A 19174-nucleotide genomic window follows, 5' to 3' on the forward strand; every position below is an offset into this window, starting at 1 on the left:
TATTTACTGTTATAAATAAAATGTTCTTTTACGTATTTCCCTTCAAGTCACCTGTTCATGGGGCAACCCAATAATTTTGCAGGATTTCTTAGGTGATTTTGTGGTTTCCATCTTCCAAAATAAAGTCAACAGCACCTTGTATTCACTCTTAGGAGTTCTATCTGTGCCACCAAAAGTTCAAAAATTACCACATACATTACAATAAACCAAAATCTCCAGATTTTGGTCAAAGGGATAACTTTTCCAACCTCTGCATCACCCTCAGTATAATAAATGCACTCTCTCATACAAACATGAACTTCACACACAAACAGAATGTTGTTATATCTCTATTTATTACTTCACATATCTTGCAAATTGGGCTGAGAGACAGCCCTGCTCCTTGAGCGAAAGTGGTTTATCACTAGAGCCATATTCTGCAGGAACTCTAAAGCAGCACGAGAGCACAAAGCTCTCTGGTAAAGCACTAAGGCCACACTGCCAGCCTGGAGAGAGGCCTAAGGCATGGAGGAATTGGGGCTGGTGTGGGCCAGGGAAGTCATGCACTGCCCTAGCTGGAGTGGGACTATGAAGAAAGAAATGCAACCAGGAGCTGAATATCCTTGTGGAAGACAATGGGGCACGCAAGAGTGCAAGTGTATGAGACAGAAGAAAACAAACTGATTTGTTATGGTTCCATTCTGTAATTCCAATTTTGCTACATGTAAGCAAACCACTTCCTTTCTAGCAACTTCCCAACCCAAAGTATGGAAAAATTGCTTCTAGCACTACAAGTTCCAGAATTGCCAAGCCAACAAGCTATGCTGAGTGTAAGAATCAGGGAGTTTTATTACCAAAGGTAATTTTCTAATTTCTGCATAAGATCCATATAGCTGGTTTGTGCCTACTGGTTACATAATTCTCAGCTCTCCTTAATCAGATGAGGGATGATTCACACGAGGAAGACAGTGGGTGGGCTTTTTTTTTTAAAAAAAAACAACAACAATGCAGCGGCAGAAGCCTGGAATTGGAAAAGGCTGCTTGGCATCTTTTTCACTTTTAAGAATTTAAAATATATTAACATTTCTATTTCAGGAATTTAAAACTTCATATGAGGCAACCAAACCTGGGAAAAAACAGGAAGTGCTTAAGGGAGAGAGGCAGAAGGGCTGCTGGACAGAATTCTCAACCAACAGCAAAGGTCTCAGGCCTCAGCTCCACATTCTTCCTCTCAGCCTTAGACTTTCACCTTGCTTTGTCAACCTAGCATTTTAAAAAAACTGCCAGATCCACATTTTATTAAATTTCACTACTTTGTCTGGCATGAAAATAAGATGACAGAGATGTGACTGTGGACTTTTAATCGGTTTGTCAAATGCCAGGCATGACTTCAAAAACCGAAGGGGACAACTGCAAATGACCATGAATAGGCATAGTAGCTCAATAAACATTTACTCTCTGTTTCCCTCTCTGATACTTTTTGAAAGCACACATTTTATGTGTGGAATGCAGTTTCCAGTTGATGTCAGAGCAACATTAAAGTTTGACAAGCCTTCTGGATGGTTTCTGTTAAATTACTCCAAAATGTGACAGATAGATGGGCATGCTTCAAAGATAAATCCAAGCTGGCAGGATTGAAAACCAACAGGTTGCAGGTTCGAATCCGGGGAGAGCGCGGATAAGCTCCCTCTGTCAGCTCCAGCTCCCCATGTGGGACATGAAAGAAGCCTCCCACAAGAATGGTAAAACATCAAAACACCCGGGTGTCCCCTGGGCAATGTCCTTGCAGACAGCCAATTCTCACACACCAGAAGTGACTTGCAGTTTCTCAAGTTGCTCCTGACATGAAAAAAAATCCTGGACAAGTTGACTACAGTTCAAAATCAGAGGCTTGCAAATAAAGTGGGAATTCTGCCCTCATTCTGGGAGATAAAAAAGCAGGGCATGATGGAGAGCTCCATCTACAGCAGTGTAACAACAGTGTACAGCATTATAACTGGTGAGTAATAGTTTTGCTTGTTATGCCATTCAGAAACTCAGAGTGGAAATAATAAAAGCAGGAAAAAGGACTTAGCCAATGCCAAAGATAAACATTTCAGGCAAGGCATGTAGTATGTGAATGGGACTCTAAACTTTGCTTGTGCTAGCCTATTCATTTGTAATGCTTCTATATTGCTTGACTGACCAAGTTCATGCTAACAGCTTCAACAAAGCAGCAATATTGGTTATTCTGCATAATTCCTAAATTGCATGGGAAGGTGCTGGGATTAAAACCCAAGAAGCCCAAACCAACAGGCTTCCTTTTAACTCAGAGATGCCGGATGAGACTCTGAATGTGTACTGAAGCTATCCTGTGTCTTTCCAATTACTTTTCTTCTCAATCCCCTCTTCAGAAAAAAACAATGTCATAGAGGAAAGAACAATTCAGCTGCCCAGTGTCTTTTGAAAGCAATGGTTATACCTTGGTTTTTGAACTCTGCCATGATAGGTATTTGTTACTAATCACATCCTGCCTTATTTAGTTTAAACAGTGAAGGGAAAATGAACCCTCCAGCAGTATTTGGACTGGGAGGGCACTATATAGTCTAGATTTCTTTTCTTAACCGAGATTTTTCATAATTTATGTTTTCACTCTGCATTTAAAGGTTCCATGATTAATTCTGCCTACTTTGTGCAGAGGGCACAGATATCCTGATGCACTTTGGTTTTGTGATCAGGACCATTTGCTCAGCTTCCTGTAATCTGGCAATGCTTCTCCTTGGAAAAGGCTACAGTTTTCAAACCAAGTGCACTACATCTCTGTATTTTTGCAGGAGTGGAAACACTCTCTACAGGGAGAGCAGCTGTATTAGTTCTTGGAAGTGGGATCCTGAGTGGTCTTTGCAAAAGACTTCCCCACCTTTGGGTGGGTGTATTCTTTTATTTAAGACTGAAGAGTAGAATCCAGGGCTCATCTCCCTTTTGCCCATTGCCACTGAATTTACCAGTGAAAAGCAAAAACAAAGAGAAATGATTCCAGGAGAGAGGAGCAGGTTTCCTTGTAAAAGCAGAATCAGAAACAGGACCAAGTGGTATAAAAAGGCCAACCTTTTAGGAGAAGCAACAACGCCCCACCAAAGTCCTTCTGCCAACTCTGAAGGGAGCCCCTCCTAATAGGCAGACTAACTCTGAAATCAGCACACACTCCTGATCTTTTCTCGGTTGCCCCAATTCAACAAGAGCTGTCACAAGGTATGCTCACAGCAGGAAAGATCTGCCTCCTCTCTCCCCTGGCCCCTAAAAGAGAGACCAATCCCTACAGAGACAATGGTGTTGGTGAGAGCAAGAGTCCTTGTGCCGTGGGGTTCAACTGTGTGGGTGATCAAGGGGGATGGAAGATTCAGACAGAGGACTCAGCAGTGGGTTGATGAAAGAAAGGAGGGGAGTTGGGCCATCCGGTTTCAGCCTGAAGGAGGCACTTGGGTAGCCCAGTCCGAGAGGGTCAGCGCAGCCTGAAGATCCACCTGTGCTCTAGCCACACATTGTGAATGTCAGCCACTGTGAAGGAAAGACAGCAACAGTGAATTAGCTTGTGAAAGACCAGACGTTAGGTGAACAATCAACTGTTGTATGATCTGCCTTCCATAGTTTGGCCAAAGAATAATGCAGTGAAGTTACATTACTTTGAAAATTCGACCAGTGTTCAAATTGTGGAGCAAACCACAAGGGACAAGAGATACTTTTCACCAAGGTAGTTTTAAAAGTAGTTTGAAAGAGGTCAAGGTGCACATACATCCAGAGACAACTTTTGGTGCCTCAAATGTTAGATCTGTTTCTGGCAATGATTAGTTAACACCTCTTAATGTGGACAAGGTCCCTGTTTATAAGGATATACTTTGATTCAGGTAGTAGGGCTCTTATTTAACTTATAGGAATGATTGTGATTTTAACTAAAGTTTTATGATTCTTATTGTTTAATTTTTGTTTGCTCATGCTTTGGCTTATTTTTTATCTCATGTGTTATTATTTTATTTTTATTTTCTATGTATTTTTATTGTATTTCTCTATTGTAAGCCACTCCGAGTCCCTTTGGGGAGATGGAACTGGGTATAAATAAAGATTATTATTATTATTAAATTGTGGATTCCACAAATGGCACTATTTCCCCTGATCAGCTCTAGTTTTTAAGATACAGAACATATACAATGTAACAGTTGTTATCTGCTTACCCACAGAAAATCATATCTATGAAACTAGAGTTGATGTGGTCTATCCAATGTAAATTTTCTAATTCAATGCCCCAAATAACCCCAAGAAACAGGCCTAAAACCAAGACATCATGAAAAAAAATGTGTTAGGATGCGATTTGAACAATTACTCCAGGCCTATGGTTAGCTAGGGTCCCACCATAAAAGAGACAAGCGTGAGTTTGATTTCTCTTCCCCACAAATTCCTGATATTTCATGTTTCACCCACATTCTGAGTGCTACTTCAGTAAATAAAAAAATAAATTGGGATGTTAATTGCCTTAAATTTGCAGGGTTAAAATGAGTTCAATACATGAAGGTTTAAGAGCATTTGTCTTGTTTTTAACTTATGTCAGTGGTTCCCAACCTGGGGGCTGCAAGACCTAAAATAAGGTTCACAGCTATAGATTATTAAATATGGTTTTCTATGGGCAAGTACATGTTGACTACTGAATGGCATATGTTCTGTATCAGAAAGTAGAGCTGATGTGGTCTATCTAATGCAATTTTCTGAAAACATTGATTTGTAATCCATTTGGTACTTAATGTTGGAGAGTGGTTCCTGATCAAAGTGGTCCTTGGTAAAGTGGCCCATGGTCAAAAAAAGGTTGGGAACCACTGACTTATATCCTAAGATGCCTTAGCTCCCATCTTGGTACATAAAATTATACTGCACACTTTGCCTTCTAGGAGAGAGCTTTTAGTTAAGCTTATATGTCATTTGTCTGGCTCTGTTTTAATTCTCTTACCTCACCAAGGTTCATCACTGCACTGCCAGTACCTTCAGGATCCATGCTTTGGAAGAACCCTGCAACATTTTAAGAAAAGCAGATTCACTTATCAAAGTTGTCTTTTCCTATCTGTTTTGCCCTATGGCAGCTTACGAATTAAAGGTTGAGACACATACAGACATTCCAGTTAATAATGGAGACTTCTGCAAAGTGTATAGATTTACAAATACATGAAATTATGAAGGGAATTTCATAATTTCATGGACCAATTTCTACCATGGGAGAAGTGGTTTGCACTTGGTAGTCACCTATCTCACCTCCAAAAGGTAGCTATGCCAGAATCTCAGCCAAGAAGCTGAATGGTAAATAACTAAATTGAGCTTAATTATGACTGAGTGACATGAGAACAGTACCCCCCAATAAATAAATAAATAAATAAATAAATAAATAAATAAATAAATCTCAGAATACATTTTAAACAGTTTTAACAATTTCAACTGTTTGTTTGTAATACAATTCATATTTAATTCTATTTTAATGCTTGTATGTTTTAAGCTTTCAATTTCTGGTTTTCTTGTAAGCCACACTGAGTAGAGAGAAAAAGCAGGGTATAAATATAATAATATTAATATTATTAATAATATAAAATTCAGCCTCCTTTAAGCTCTTATTACACAGTCTGCAATGTACACACTATCAACCCTGACAGATTTCCCTTGTGCCATAACAGGAACATATAGGTTTAAACTCAACATGGCTTCTGTTTCAGTGTTGTAAAGAGAAGTTCTCCTTTGCTCTTTCAAAGAGAGATTTCTTCCTTCAAAGCCTGGAGCATATCTCCAAATTCTACACAATCTTGCAGAATACAGAGTTACCTATATTCCCTTCATTTTTCTAGAATAACAAGTGCAAAACCCAGTTAAGTTTTTAGTTCAGGACAATGAGTGCCCACAGCATGTCCCATTCCTAGTGAAAGGGATGGCTGCAGGGGCTAGAGCTACTACCAACTTTTTTCTTCACATGTATTTTTATCACTCCCCAGTCTCCTAGTTTGATGGATCTCAAATGCCCTCTAGATCACGACTGCACAACTGTTGGCCTCTAGATGTTTTGGACCTCAGCTCCAAGAACTCCTGACCATTGAACAAGCTGGCTGGGGCTACTGGGATTCTCAGTCCCAAATGGCATGTAGAGATTTGAAGGCATTTTAGGCTCAGGAAAAGTCTTTTCCCTAAAACACAATATGAAACGCTCTTGGCTTAGCCCTACTAAACAAAATATAGTGAAAATAGCCTCTATGATCTTGAGATAGTATTTGGGAATCATACTTTTTGTTTTTTATTATTTTTGCAAGGAGTATAACTTGATTCCTTTGTTTTTATCTTGATCCAAATCTTGTGATTCCACTTGGTATCATTGATTTATGAAACTGATCTATACCTTATTCAGGAAACCCATTTTATACACACACAAACCCCCACTGTATCATGTGCCAACTGTATTCAAGTCTGAGAGAAATATAGGAATGCATACATCAGGCTTGGAAGACAGTACAGTGCAGTTGGACTAGTCTGCTAGGAAATCAGGACTGAAATTTCTGCTCAGTTTTGGAAACCCACTGAGGGTAAGTTATGCTCTCAGTAACAAACTTCTTCTGAATAACAGGTTACAAACAGTGTTGTAGAAGGCTGAGGTTGACTTGAACGCATACAGCAACAATGTCAGGCTTAAAGGTATATTCTTACATACTGTTGAGACTCACAAATTGCTCCTAGAGAAGGCTGCTCAGACTCAGCAACAGAGAAACTTACTGAACATGGTCTCCAACTTCACTAAACAGGAGACAAAGTTATCAAAATCCACACCCAATGAGTCGTCAGCATATCGGGCCACCACCACTTGATGCAACTTGTTGTCCAGCTTGAATCCTAAAATGTGAAAAAAATATTTGAATTAGTGGCAAAAATGCATCACAACCTGGTAATGGAATTGGGATGACTATGTTGATAGGCCAAGGATTGCAATGATAATAACTGATGACTTTTTATATCTCTATTCTGGTGATATTACTGCTTGTGCCTTTTTAGGTTCAAAGAATATTAACCTTAAACTGGCTATGCCCCCTCTCCTCAATGGGAAATAGAAAATAATGGCATCACACAAGATATATGTACATCCAAAGTATACAGTAAAGTCAATGCATCAGCTACTTCAGTTTATAAGCACTCCCAACACCTCAATGCCCCCAGCATGTTTATTATTTTCCCTTCTAAAACTTACCAGCTGTTTCCAAAGCCAGACGCATCTCATAGGCGCTCATGGTGCCTGATTTATCCAGATCATGCTGACGAAATATATTCTGTCATAACAAAATAAAAAATGATGACTCTCTGATTCGTTTCCCAACTGTTACGCTTTGTGTACTCTGTCTCACTCTCAATTCCCAAAGAACTGTGCTGAATGTGTCACAGACCCATGCTCCCTTCACTTCCTTACCAGCCAGCTCCTGATCTTATTCCACAAGATCTGAAATTCCACAAGACCCAGGCGAGCACTGCCATCTTTCTGAAGAACAGGAGAGTCAAGGAGAACAATTCAACAGAATAAATCTTACAATCACAAAGTCTGAGAAAAAAATATATGATGGAACAGATGATATAGGCAGGACTTCCAAAACTGCTGAAAGTACTAAATGATGAAAAAAAGTATTGGTTGTAATTCGGTTTATATGGTCAATCCCACCCACTCCTTCATTCTAGACCCACTACTTGGATAAATGTGTGTTGCATAATGGCTTCATTTGTGTGCTTTTCATCTTGGAATGGTGAAAACATCTGGAATATAACTCTGAGCCTCCATTTTGGGGTGAGAAGGGTGGGATATAAATGTAGTAAATAAATAAATAATAAATAAATACAACTGTCCCACATCTGTGCCAAAGAGTGACCCTTTGGTATCTGCTGAGCTGTGATTCCAGAACTGCTTCCCTCCCCAAACCCCCTGGATACTAAAATCTGTGAATCCTCAAGTCACGCTATAAACAATGATGTGGTAAAACAGTGTTCCTTATATAGAAAGGCAAACACAAGGTTTGGCTTTTTGGATTTTTTTAACAGGGGGGGGGATAAATAAAGTGTGGCTAGTTGAATTCATGCATGCAGAATCTGACGATACAGAAGGCTGACAGTATATAAAAACATGAAATAAAGAATTGTGCTGACTTCTTAATGATGTTTGGTCACAAAGTTACTTGAATACAGTGCTATCCATGTCTTGACAGTTTTCTGAAATGTCTTACATGAGCATAACCAGGAAACCAGCTTTACTACTACTACTACTAAATTGTTATTACTACTACTACTATTATTATGTTATTTTATTTATAATCCTCCTTTCCTTTTGGCTTGAGGTGGAGTACAACCATTCATGGATTTAGTCTCTTCTCTCTCACATAGCTCCCTATAGCCAAATCATTCATCTTGATCTACTTGTGCTGATGCACTGCTTCTTTGAAAAGAGAAATCACAAATATGCAAAAGATAGCATATTAGCATAATTGCTCTCACTTTTGAATCTTGTTGTTTGTATCCATTCTCTGCCCACTTTGCTTGGGTCTTGATTTACACTGTCACATGCTGTTCCAAAAGAAACATTGCCAAAAATGGTCAGGATGAAAGAATAAAACACTCTGGGAAATGGCAATGGTTTCAGGATAGACTCTCTCTCTCTCCCCTCCATGCATTCAGTCAAAAATGTGGCCAAGGCATTAACATAAATGCAATAGCTTAAAATATTTTTCAGACTGTGAGGCATGAGCCAATAAATATGAACAGTCTCCAGTACAGACTGATTTCTGCAGTATTGTAACAATCTGAACTTTTGATCTGTTTCTAACAAGTTTGGGGGCTGAGAAAAGCTATACACATTTGCAAGATAATACTGTTCTAGAACTTAGTGACTGCCTCATAGAGTTCCCGCTCTGCTTAATATAATACAAGCAAAAGCAAAATAAAAAGTCACACTACATTTCAGCTTAAGGATAGACCCCCCTGAACCTATTGACCACAAGAGAGGATACATCCATCAGGTTGACCATGTTGCGGCAAGAATCCATGCTGAACCCATCTGTCTTCAGATCCTTGTCTGTCAAAGTGAGGAACAATGACAATTATGAAGCTGTTTTCAAAATAATATATGTTTAAGGTATGTGAATCATGAGAAAGGAGCAGAAGTTATACTCCCCACATACTATGGGCCAGAGGCTTAAATAAGAAGCACTTACGCCTTGCAATGACTCTGTTCAGGACAGTTCTGAGTTCAAAGACACTGATTTCCATGTCCTGGAGGAAGAAGGAGCAGAGCATTAGCCATTTCTGAATGTTTCTATTTGTTCAGAATCTCACCTCCTCCAAAAGCTGTTCAGTAGTTCCACATGAGGACAATGTTCACATTGAGCTGGGAGTTTGGAGGCTTGCAAATCCCTCCTCCATCTCCTACATTTTCTAGGTTCTAGCAAAAAGTCCTCAGGCAAGGACTTGTGTTAAACGAAGGAATGTGTGTTGAAACACATATATAACAAGACTGACGAGCATCTCCCACTGCCACTTGTTTATTTCTTCCTGGAATTTCTTTTGGGACTATTTTAAGAAGTAGAACTAGTCCATGAATAAACACTGTGTTAAAGGACAGTTCTGAATAATCTTAAGGAACATCATCGCTTCAGTGGAAATAAGCTACTATCTGACTAGAAAACCACCAACCAGAAAGCTGTAGTCTAATTCACCATCTTTGAGATGTCACAAGATCATAAATGATAAGGTGCTTCAATTCACTATATGTATTTTTTGGATTGTTTCCAACATTCTTTCAACAAAGAGCAACAAGATACTGTATAATGTCAAATCTAGGACAAAATTGTTTTCTAAAAATTAAGAGTCCAAAAAAGGGGCGCATTTTGGAATTGTTGGTATCCTTGAATCACAGAGTTGCTTTTTAAAGATGTTTGGGAGGGAACCTCAGTGTCCTGGGCAGCTCTCTGTCTCTGTCTGCCTCTGGAAGTGGGGAGGAGTGAGAGGAAATCCTGGGCTTAGGCACAAAGACTCCCCCCCCCCCCCCCCCGCCTTCCATCTCCAGAGAGAAAGAGTGAAACCAGGTCCAGAAGTCGGGGCCTTCCAGCTTTTCTCTTCCCCCTTCTTTCTGTGCAGCTGCCTGCATTCCAATGACACCAAACAACAAAAAGAGAAAAAGAAAGAGGGAGACGTCCAGGCATCATGCTGGGCTCAAATAACTAGGGTGCGTCCTAAATTCAAAAATACAATTTTCTTTTTCTTTCTTCCAAAAATAGGGCTGTTATCTTACAACTGAGTGGTGGTGGCCAAAAGCAAAACTGCGATTTTAACTAAAAATATGATGTACAAGGAGCTTGGCCTTGTTTTAAAAGAGGAAGTGCAGAATTTTGGAAACCTGATTCTTCTCTCAAATGACACATTTCATTTGTTTTTAAAGGAATCTGTACAGTTCTGATTCTGTCTAACTGTGGTGGCAGGATGGGGACATTGTAAGAATTCCCTGCAAATTATTGGGGAGGGGGATCTTGGACCCTAAACTAGGTCTGCAAACCAATTTCAGGTGTAAGCTCTCCAAAACTCTACCCTTACACTAATATAAGGCAGAGGGAGGCTAAAATAACCCCTCCTAATTTTCCTAACACTGATAGGTGAAGACAAGAACTATAAGTCCGGTATTGTTTTATATTGTATTGTGTAACTTCCAAAATCTTTTTAGAACACACATTTTTAATTTGGTTAGTAACTTAATTCAGTTTAATGTTGATTTTTTGCATGATTTTAATTGTAGTATTTCTAATGTATATGCTGTCTTAAAGCCTAACCTTGGATGGGTGGGGGGAATGGAAGATGTACGAGTAAATAAAGTTAGCAGCAGCAACAACTATAGTTGGGGTTTGAAAGAAAGTGACCTTAGAGGATGCATCTCATATCAGTCTCTTGTTAAATCCAAGCGCTATAGCCTATATAACAAACACCCCCCAAATGACAATGATCATCACTCTACATTACCAGTTAGTGTCTTTGATATTTTGCATATTCACATTCACTATAGATTTTGACTGTTCTGTGCATAGAAAAATTGGCAGGAGAGAAATTCATAGAAAGTCGCATGTCAGCACATACCTCTCCTGCAAGCTGACGGAACATGTTTTTGAAGTTCTCATCTACATCATCCTCAGAGATTTCTTCCTGAGAAAATAAAATTTAGGAGGAGATGAACAACCAACATTTTTTGTAATCATTCTAGAATTTCAGGTTTAAACTGAGAGCAGCCTATAGCTATACTATCTATACAGACTGGCCCCAAATTACATTCAACTTACAAATTACTTATTGTTAAGAAAGGGGGTGAGAAAACAGGAAGTGAGAGAAATATATTCCTCAGAAGGGAAATTCACTCCTGAAAGAGTTATCATGGCGAAAAGGTGCCTCCACTGAATCTTTATCACCAATCTACAACAAACCAATTTTTCCAAAATCCAATTATCACAAGCACAGAAAGTGAGGTGAAATATTCTGAATAGGGGCACACATAGCAAAATAAACACCACAAGGGAATTAACCCTTCCCCCTATGCTATCCAATGCTGGCTGGAGTTACACTTTAAAAAATGTACCTTTTCTGACTTACATACAACTTCAACTTAAGAACAAACCTACAAAACCTATCTTGTTCATAACTTGGGGACTGTCTGTACTGGCAAATTCTTCTCCAATGAACTTAAAGGGGCATACAGAGCTTTTTCTGCCCTCCACCCCCTATCCTTGCAATAACTCAGTAAGATAGACCAAGCTGAGAGCAACACTGCTCCTGACTAACACATTACACTGAACTGGATTTCATGTTTTCTCCATCACCAGGTCACTTATTTGCACCTTTTCCCTTTTTCTTTCCTTCAATTTGGCTTTCTTTTTCAACTTTCATCCCAAACTGTTTTGACCAGCAAGGCCTACTTAATAAAGATACAGTGGCTCTTCAGAAGTAAATAAGCCCATTGTGAAGAGCAATACTGATATGCTTCTTTCAAAGTACCTATAGTACACTGTAGTCATCAAAGGTACAGTACAAAGAAGTCAAAGGGTGGGGAGGGAAGAGTAACATTTTAATACCACATATCCTGGACTAAGTCCTTACCTCATCTGGAAGATCTGCAGAGATCTCCTCATCAAGTTCCCTGAAATAGAAAGAAGGCTGTGAAATGGGTCTCTAGTAAGTATGCCTAAAAGGTAAGTTGAGGAATTCTCGTATGGAGTGTTTCTGAATATACAACAGAATGGAAAAGAAAAGTCTATGACAATGGCTATTCAAGTTTTGTGAAGTAATTAAGATTGACAAACTGATTAGGCTGAACAGAAGAGAAATATCCACCTAACTTCAAGAGATTGGGGCTTTATTAATATAAAATTGGGAGACTGACTAATTGTGTGATTTATGAGCTAGTCACATACAATCTTTCTTAAAGGAGAGGTCAAATCAGAACCAAAAACCAGGCAGAAAGTGAGAGGTCTAAAGATTAGGCTAGTAGATTGGTTTTTATATTTGTTCGTTACTTTTGCTTTTGCATGTACATTGTGTGACTTAGTTTTGTTAGCTGTTGTAGTAATCTTATATTAAGATTAAAATGTTGGTTTTACGTGTTTCGTGTAATTTGCTTCTTTGCCCCACTGCCACATACAGAGATGTGACATTCACTCAGGTAGTTAAATATATCACTAAATAATCATGGCACTGAATGGTGCAGTTAGGTCTGTCCCAAACTGATTTTGAATCTTTTGCTCACACCTACAATCCAAATGAGTTTTCCACACCTCCCAACAAACTTTGCCACTACAAGACTGTTGAAGCTAGAGGACAGATGCACCAGGAAATCTCTGTGGAGGAGGCTTGAGGGATGTTCATCAGTACCTTACAAACAATAATAAATACTACAGCAACTCAAACAGTGCATGGACTCACTCTGTATCAGACTGCTTTTCTGTGAAGACACGCAAGACAAAGTCTGCTTCCTTGTTGGGCTCGAAGGTGGAGGGCACAATGACGTATTCACCAGGGGGCAGGCGGATGTGGTTGCTCACCTCCCGCAGGTTGATAAAAGTTTCTGAGCGAGCCTGAGACTGGTTTCTCAGAAAGAAATCCTTTTTCAGGTGGACATTTTGGCAGCCCTGTGCCTAGGAGAGAAGCAACTGTGTATAGCTAAGCAAATACATGCAATCCCTGTGTTACAAACATCCAACTTATATCCGACTCCTAGTTACAAACGGATAAGACAATCTATCTCTAGGAAGTGAATTCACTTCTGTAAGAGTTATCATGGAAAAATGTTTCTCCACTTTGTTAGCAAACCTTGTTTCCATGATAACCCAAAAATGTTAAAATCCAATTGTCACAGGGACAGAAAGTGAAGTGAAATCTTCTGAACAGAGGCACAAACAGCAAAACAAACATAACAGGGGTGTTAAGCTTTCTCTATGCTATACAAAATACACAATTTATATATCTGGTATAAAGGATTCAAAGGATATCTGGGACAAGGGGGAACAAAGAATCCCACCGCTGCCACCAGTATAGTAAAATTAAAGCGCCACACAGCTTGGGCAGGGTGGTCAAACAATCCCACCTCTGCCACCAAAGCAAGGGATGAAAAGGTATTATAAATGACCGATGTTATTGGTAGTATTAGCCGCCACCACCTCAGCTTTATTGGTCTGAGGAACCAAAGGTGTGAATGTGTTGTAGGTAAAGGTGTGTTTGCCCTGGGTATCTTCTATTACTCCTTAACTGGCTGACTGGACTTTAAAAGTGCTTGACAGACTGAGGCTTACACCAACTAAAAGTGAACTAGAAAAGGTTTATTGAGCTTTAAACAAACATCTACTCATGGAATGAGCGGTACAGAAGCGTAATTCAGTTGCAGAGACTTAGTTGAATTAAACAGTTAGTTCTACTGACCAAAAAACTTTTGAAACTGTGAGTTTCCTTAAACACACTGTTCTATCCTTAGAAACAGTATCTCTTAGAGAACAGACTCCTGTCTGTCTCACACACAGGGCGATAAGATATCTTAAACTTCTCCTAAGTTTAATAAGACAAAACTCTCTTTTACTGGTCCTCTAAGCTCAGTAAAACCCTAGCCTTTGTCTCAACCTTATTCCCTAACCTTAAGGCTCACTTTCTAGCTTTCTTTCCTGTCAGAACCCTATTTTAGCTTCCTCTCCTAAAATCTCATCCTTCTGTGTCTGATGTTAAGACACTTCTCCCTCTCTCTGTCAAAAGCTGACAGCCACTTTCCCTCTCTCAACCGACTCCTCCCCTAATTGCTCTACCAATCAGGAGTCGGCTTGACTCCTCCTCCTGCTGCTGCCTGTCTTTCCAGATGAAAGCTACTGACATTCAGGCTTCGGCCTGTTCGCCCAAAAAGGTAGATTTCACTACATCTGGAGTTACGCTTGTACCTGTTCCGATTGACATAAAAATTCAATTTAACAACAAAACTTATTGTGTTCATAATCCAGGGGCTTCCTGTAGTTTGCCCCTCTCTTCAGATGACAAAGAGCCAAAACCTTCCATGAATAGGTAAAGACACAACAAAAAAAAAGCCCAGAGATAAAACCATACAGATGGAGGGAATGTCTTGTGAACCAAAACCCTTTGTGATTGACACAAAGTTAAGAAGGCATCATAACAAAAGAAAAATCTATCTGTCACTGATATGTTGAACCATTTCCTTATGTTGCATCTTCTACTCTAAAAGAGGATGCATTCACTGCAGAGCTGACATCCCCCCCCCCCCCCCCAGTGAGTTTGCATATAACTTTGACTATCTTGGTCAATCATATAGTCTAAGAAGCTGTGCAAACACTGTGACTATTTGTCGTATTAATGGTAAGTGCCCCCCCCCCCCAATTTTGTGCAGAGTTATTAGAAAAGATAATAAATCCTTTGATCAATTCATTTCAGTTGACTTTGAGGTCTTCATTGTCACATTTCAATAATGCTTTCCTTGCTCAGGACATACCTCCTCAGGAACCTACAGAAAGATCAGGGGAGGGGAGAGAAAAAAGAGAAGAGATTAGAAATTAGCTTCTGCTAAACTTTGCTAGTGAAAAATCACACCAGAAAACCTTGTAGGGTTTACCTCATAGACAGCAAAGCCAATGGTATGCATATCTTCTCCAATTCGGCGAGCTTTTCGACGATTTTTTTGCATCAAGGCAACTAAGAAAGTGCAAGCCACCTCATCATCCTCTGGGTCATCATCCTCTTCTAGGAGCTTTATTTTGAACTGTGGATTAATCCAGAATGTTGCTGCAAGAGAGGGAGAACTACAGTTATGCAGTGCTATAATAACTCTCATGAGTTCTGTACTGAGAGAAAGGCAGGTAACAAATAGCACAAATAAATCATTGCATGACTAGAAATGAACAGTAGTGTGGGGTCTCTATAGTGCTGAGCTGTCAGGAGAGAAGCCACTTTAGAAAATAGTTCAGAATTAAGAGCTACTACACCAGCATTCCTGCCGCCTGCCTTCAGGACTACAAGAACTTCTGCCGAGCTAGCCTTACTTACAAACTGGGCGTGGCTCCGTGCAGCTACTGTGGCTCTCACTTGAGGGCAGCTGCAGTTGGGGGTGGGTCACTGGAGCCTTTAAGAGCCTGTTGGGCTCAGTGGCAGAAACAGTTCAGAAGGTAAGAGCTTCTACACCAGCATTCCTGCTGCCTACCTTCTGAACTACAAAAACTTCTGCCTAAAGCTAGCTGTACCAGGATAATCATCATCATCATCATCATCATCATCATCATCATCATCGAACTGCAAAGGCTCTGGCATAAACCAGTACAGGTGGTCCCAGTGGTAATCAGCACACTGAGTGCCATGCCAAAAGATCTCAGCTGACATTTGACAACAATAAACATTGACAAAATCACAATCTGTCAACTGCAAAAGGCCACCTTACTTGGATGTGTGCACATCATTCGAAAATACATCACACACTCCTAAAAGCTTGGGAAGTGTTCAACTTGTGATTTTGTTATATGAAATCCAGCATATATCTCTCATTTGCTGTGTCATACTGTGTTTTTGTGTCCGTAAAATAATAATAATAATAATTACTATTTTAAAAATGACTTTATTTTTGTTCCCATCTACCCGAAGGGACTGGGGCGACTTACATGGGGACGAGCCCAAACAGCATAATTAAAATATAGCACATTAAATATATAATGGCAACATAAACAAAAATAAAACAAAATATAAAAGCAAACATCAACTAACAACCAATGAGCCCTGCCATAACAATCAGTTTCTGGGAACGGTTGGGCAGACTGGTGCAAAAACAATTGTGAGGATAGGGCCGATGGATAAAGTGCATAGATCATACAGAAGCAGTGGAGATAGGAGGGCAATATGAGAATAAAGCACTATAAATTTAAGTACAGGACAATAGTAAAGTGCATGGGCAAGATTTTGGGTTCTAGTTGGGGCCAAGCTATCTGGGGGGTTGTTTAGTCAAAGGCACAACAGAACAACCATGTCTTTAAATCCTTGCGGAAGATGAACAGGGTGGGTGCTAGTCTAATCTCCCTGGGGAGGGAATTCCAAAGCCGGGGGCCACCAACAAGAAGGCCCCCCCTCTCATTCCCACCAACTGTGCCTGAGATGGGGGTGGGAGCAAGAGAAGAGCACCGCTCTTTACATGTTAAGTGTTAATGTCTTATAATTTGTCTTTTGTGTTTTTATTTTTTGTATGTGTCTTTTCCCCTGTATTATTTGTTTTTAGTTCAGTATATACTGAAAATGGGATAGCAATACAAGTTGTGCAGGGCAGAGGGAGATATGACGATGGCAGAGCCACATGTCCTCATATAGAGGAAGGAGAGAAAGGTGTTTAATACCTGTCCCACCTACCAGTCACCCTGCCAGCCTGAGGAATTTGGAGACTGAGCCAGACCACCCACAAAATCTCATCTTGCTCTTAAGTAATGCCACTTTAGTCAAGAATAAGACACACATCATCTATGATCGCCTTAAGGAAGAAGGGCTGACCTGGCATGCTTAACTGAAACTTGCCTGGGAGATGATAGTGCTCCAATCTGAGCCCAGGCCCTCCCAGTTAGGTACTGCATCAATGAACAGGTGAGAGAAAGTGGATGAGGATGGGTTGGGGCAGTGGGTAGCAGTCGTCTATAGAGACCATCTTAACCTGACCAGACTACCTACTAGGAAGCTGAATCACATTGCATGTGTGTACCTGAATCTGAAAACCAGGGACAGACTAGGGATTCTGTTAGTGTACCATCCACCCCGCTGCCTAACAGATTTCCTGACCAAACTCACTGAATTGATGTGGGAGTCACCCAGACTTTGTGTAAGAAACAAAATTGTTATTATTGTTGCTGTTTCTCAATAAAAGAGAAATAATAGAAAACCAAGTGTCACCTGGATGGTTCCTGCAGCCTCCAGCTGTGCTGCCACGGCGCCAGGTTCCCTCAAAGAGAGTGGTGTGCCATCTGCTTAACCCATCCTTGTCCAGAGTATCTGGGGTAAGGTTACAGATTTCCAGCCTGGAAAACTGACGCAAAAATTCTCGAAAAGACATCCTGCAGGGACAAAAGCGATGGTGAGACCACATAGAAGTGGCAGTGAGTTAGCAAGAACAGACGAGAACAGAAAGAAACATAAGAACAGAACAGAAATGGTTGTCCGTAAAAAGAGAATAGATACCACTACCATTCTAGTGCTCCTCTCATATAAATGCACTTAAATCCCTATCTCGCCCAGGGTTTTAACTTTTTAACTTTTTACCTCATACATTTGGCCTGCCCTCTGTGTCTGATTTTATGTTATTTTATATTGTTCATTGCATTTGTTATTTCATATTTGTGTTATGGTGTATTTTTTGTTATTTTGTGTTTTAACTATGTTGTATTATTTTGGGCTTGGCCTCATGCTAGCTGCCCCGAATCCCCTTTGGGGAGATGGTGGCAGGTTATAAATAATGATGACGATGATGATGATGATGATTATTCTATTCCCACCTGTGTGGTTACAAAGACAAAAGGAGGTGTAAGTACTTTCTGTCATCAGTAATGTACTGGGTGAGGCTCAACAAACTGAAATTTTATCTAGAGAAGACAAAGGCGCTTCTGGTCAGTTGAAAGTCAGATCATATGTGATTGGCTTTAAAGAGTGTTCGTAAATTTGAATAGGAGCAGCCCCCCCCCCCCCCGGTTGCAGCAGGTCCACTGGCTGCCAGTGTGTTTCTAGGCATCATTCAAAGTGCTGATTATGACCTATACAGAGGCGGCCCTAGGTAATTTTCAATGGTATGCAAACAGTATTTGCCCCCCCCCCCCCCCAACCAATCACTGATATATATTTTCTGTTCGTCGTGAGAGTTCTGTGTGCCATATTTGATTCAATTCCATCATTGGTGGAGTTCAGAATGCTCTTTGATTGTAGGTGAACTATACATGCTAGTAACTACAACTCGCATATGTCAAGGTCTATTTCCCCCCAAGAGCGCCTCAAGAACGCCCCTGGGCAAAATCAACTATACTGCAAATGCTTACTTTGCGTAATGGATTGAGCCGCCCCTGGACCTATAAAGCCCTATCTAACCAGGGCTATTGACACGATCACTCCCAAACATTCTCTCTGATCCATTACAAATCAAGCTCCCTGGTATACAGAGACCCTCATGGAAATAAAACTGCAAGGATGACTAGAGTGCAAATGGTGGAAAACTCAACTTTTATCTGACAAGACATAGAAAGGCACCTTTGCTCCTATAAGGTGGCAATTGCAGCAAAGAAAGCTTTCCTTTCTGCAAGCATTGCATGTGTGAATTCTCACTCAGCGGAGCTGTTCAGAGTGGTGAGAGGCTTAACCCAGATGCCCTCCCTTCCGAACCCATTATTAGAACTTTCAGTAGCTCACTGTGATGCTTTTAACAACCACTTTGCAGATAAAATCTCTTGCATAAGAGCTGACTTAGCCACTGTCACTGGAGCAGAAGACAACAATGAGGTGTCCAGCGACTCTGGAAGTGGGATTACACTGGATCAGTTTCAATTGGTGAGTACTGTTGATGTGGACAAGCTGCTGGGGCAAGTAGGGAGGATAACTTGATTTCTTGATCCCTGTCCCTCTTGGCTGGTCGTCCAGTGAG

The 19174-nt window shown here is 40.3% G+C and overlaps 1 protein-coding gene across 3 annotated transcripts in view; it reads right to left on the reverse strand.

Moving 5' to 3' along the window:
* Positions 1 to 316: 316 nt before the first annotated feature.
* Positions 317 to 19174, reverse strand: part of LOC132761300 (calpain-1 catalytic subunit) — a 51788-nt gene continuing 32930 nt past the window's right edge. For all 3 annotated transcript variants that reach the window (XM_067464299.1, XM_067464296.1, XM_060754048.2), the window contains exons 10-22: positions 17443 to 17603; positions 15140 to 15309; positions 15020 to 15031; positions 12961 to 13172; positions 12139 to 12178; positions 11128 to 11193; positions 9219 to 9276; positions 9015 to 9079; positions 7433 to 7501; positions 7217 to 7295; positions 6748 to 6864; positions 4955 to 5013; positions 317 to 3516 (exon numbers count right to left, since the gene is read on the reverse strand). In XM_067464299.1, the coding sequence (XP_067320400.1) occupies positions 3490 to 3516; positions 4955 to 5013; positions 6748 to 6864; positions 7217 to 7295; positions 7433 to 7501; positions 9015 to 9079; positions 9219 to 9276; positions 11128 to 11193; positions 12139 to 12178; positions 12961 to 13172; positions 15020 to 15031; positions 15140 to 15309; positions 17443 to 17603 (1135 nt within the window). In that variant the 3' untranslated portion in view covers positions 317 to 3489. The remainder of the gene's footprint in view (positions 3517 to 4954; positions 5014 to 6747; positions 6865 to 7216; positions 7296 to 7432; positions 7502 to 9014; positions 9080 to 9218; positions 9277 to 11127; positions 11194 to 12138; positions 12179 to 12960; positions 13173 to 15019; positions 15032 to 15139; positions 15310 to 17442; positions 17604 to 19174) is intronic.

Source organism: Anolis sagrei, chromosome 1 (assembly GCF_037176765.1).
Source record: "Anolis sagrei isolate rAnoSag1 chromosome 1, rAnoSag1.mat, whole genome shotgun sequence".
NCBI classification, from domain to species: domain Eukaryota; kingdom Metazoa; phylum Chordata; class Lepidosauria; order Squamata; family Dactyloidae; genus Anolis; species Anolis sagrei.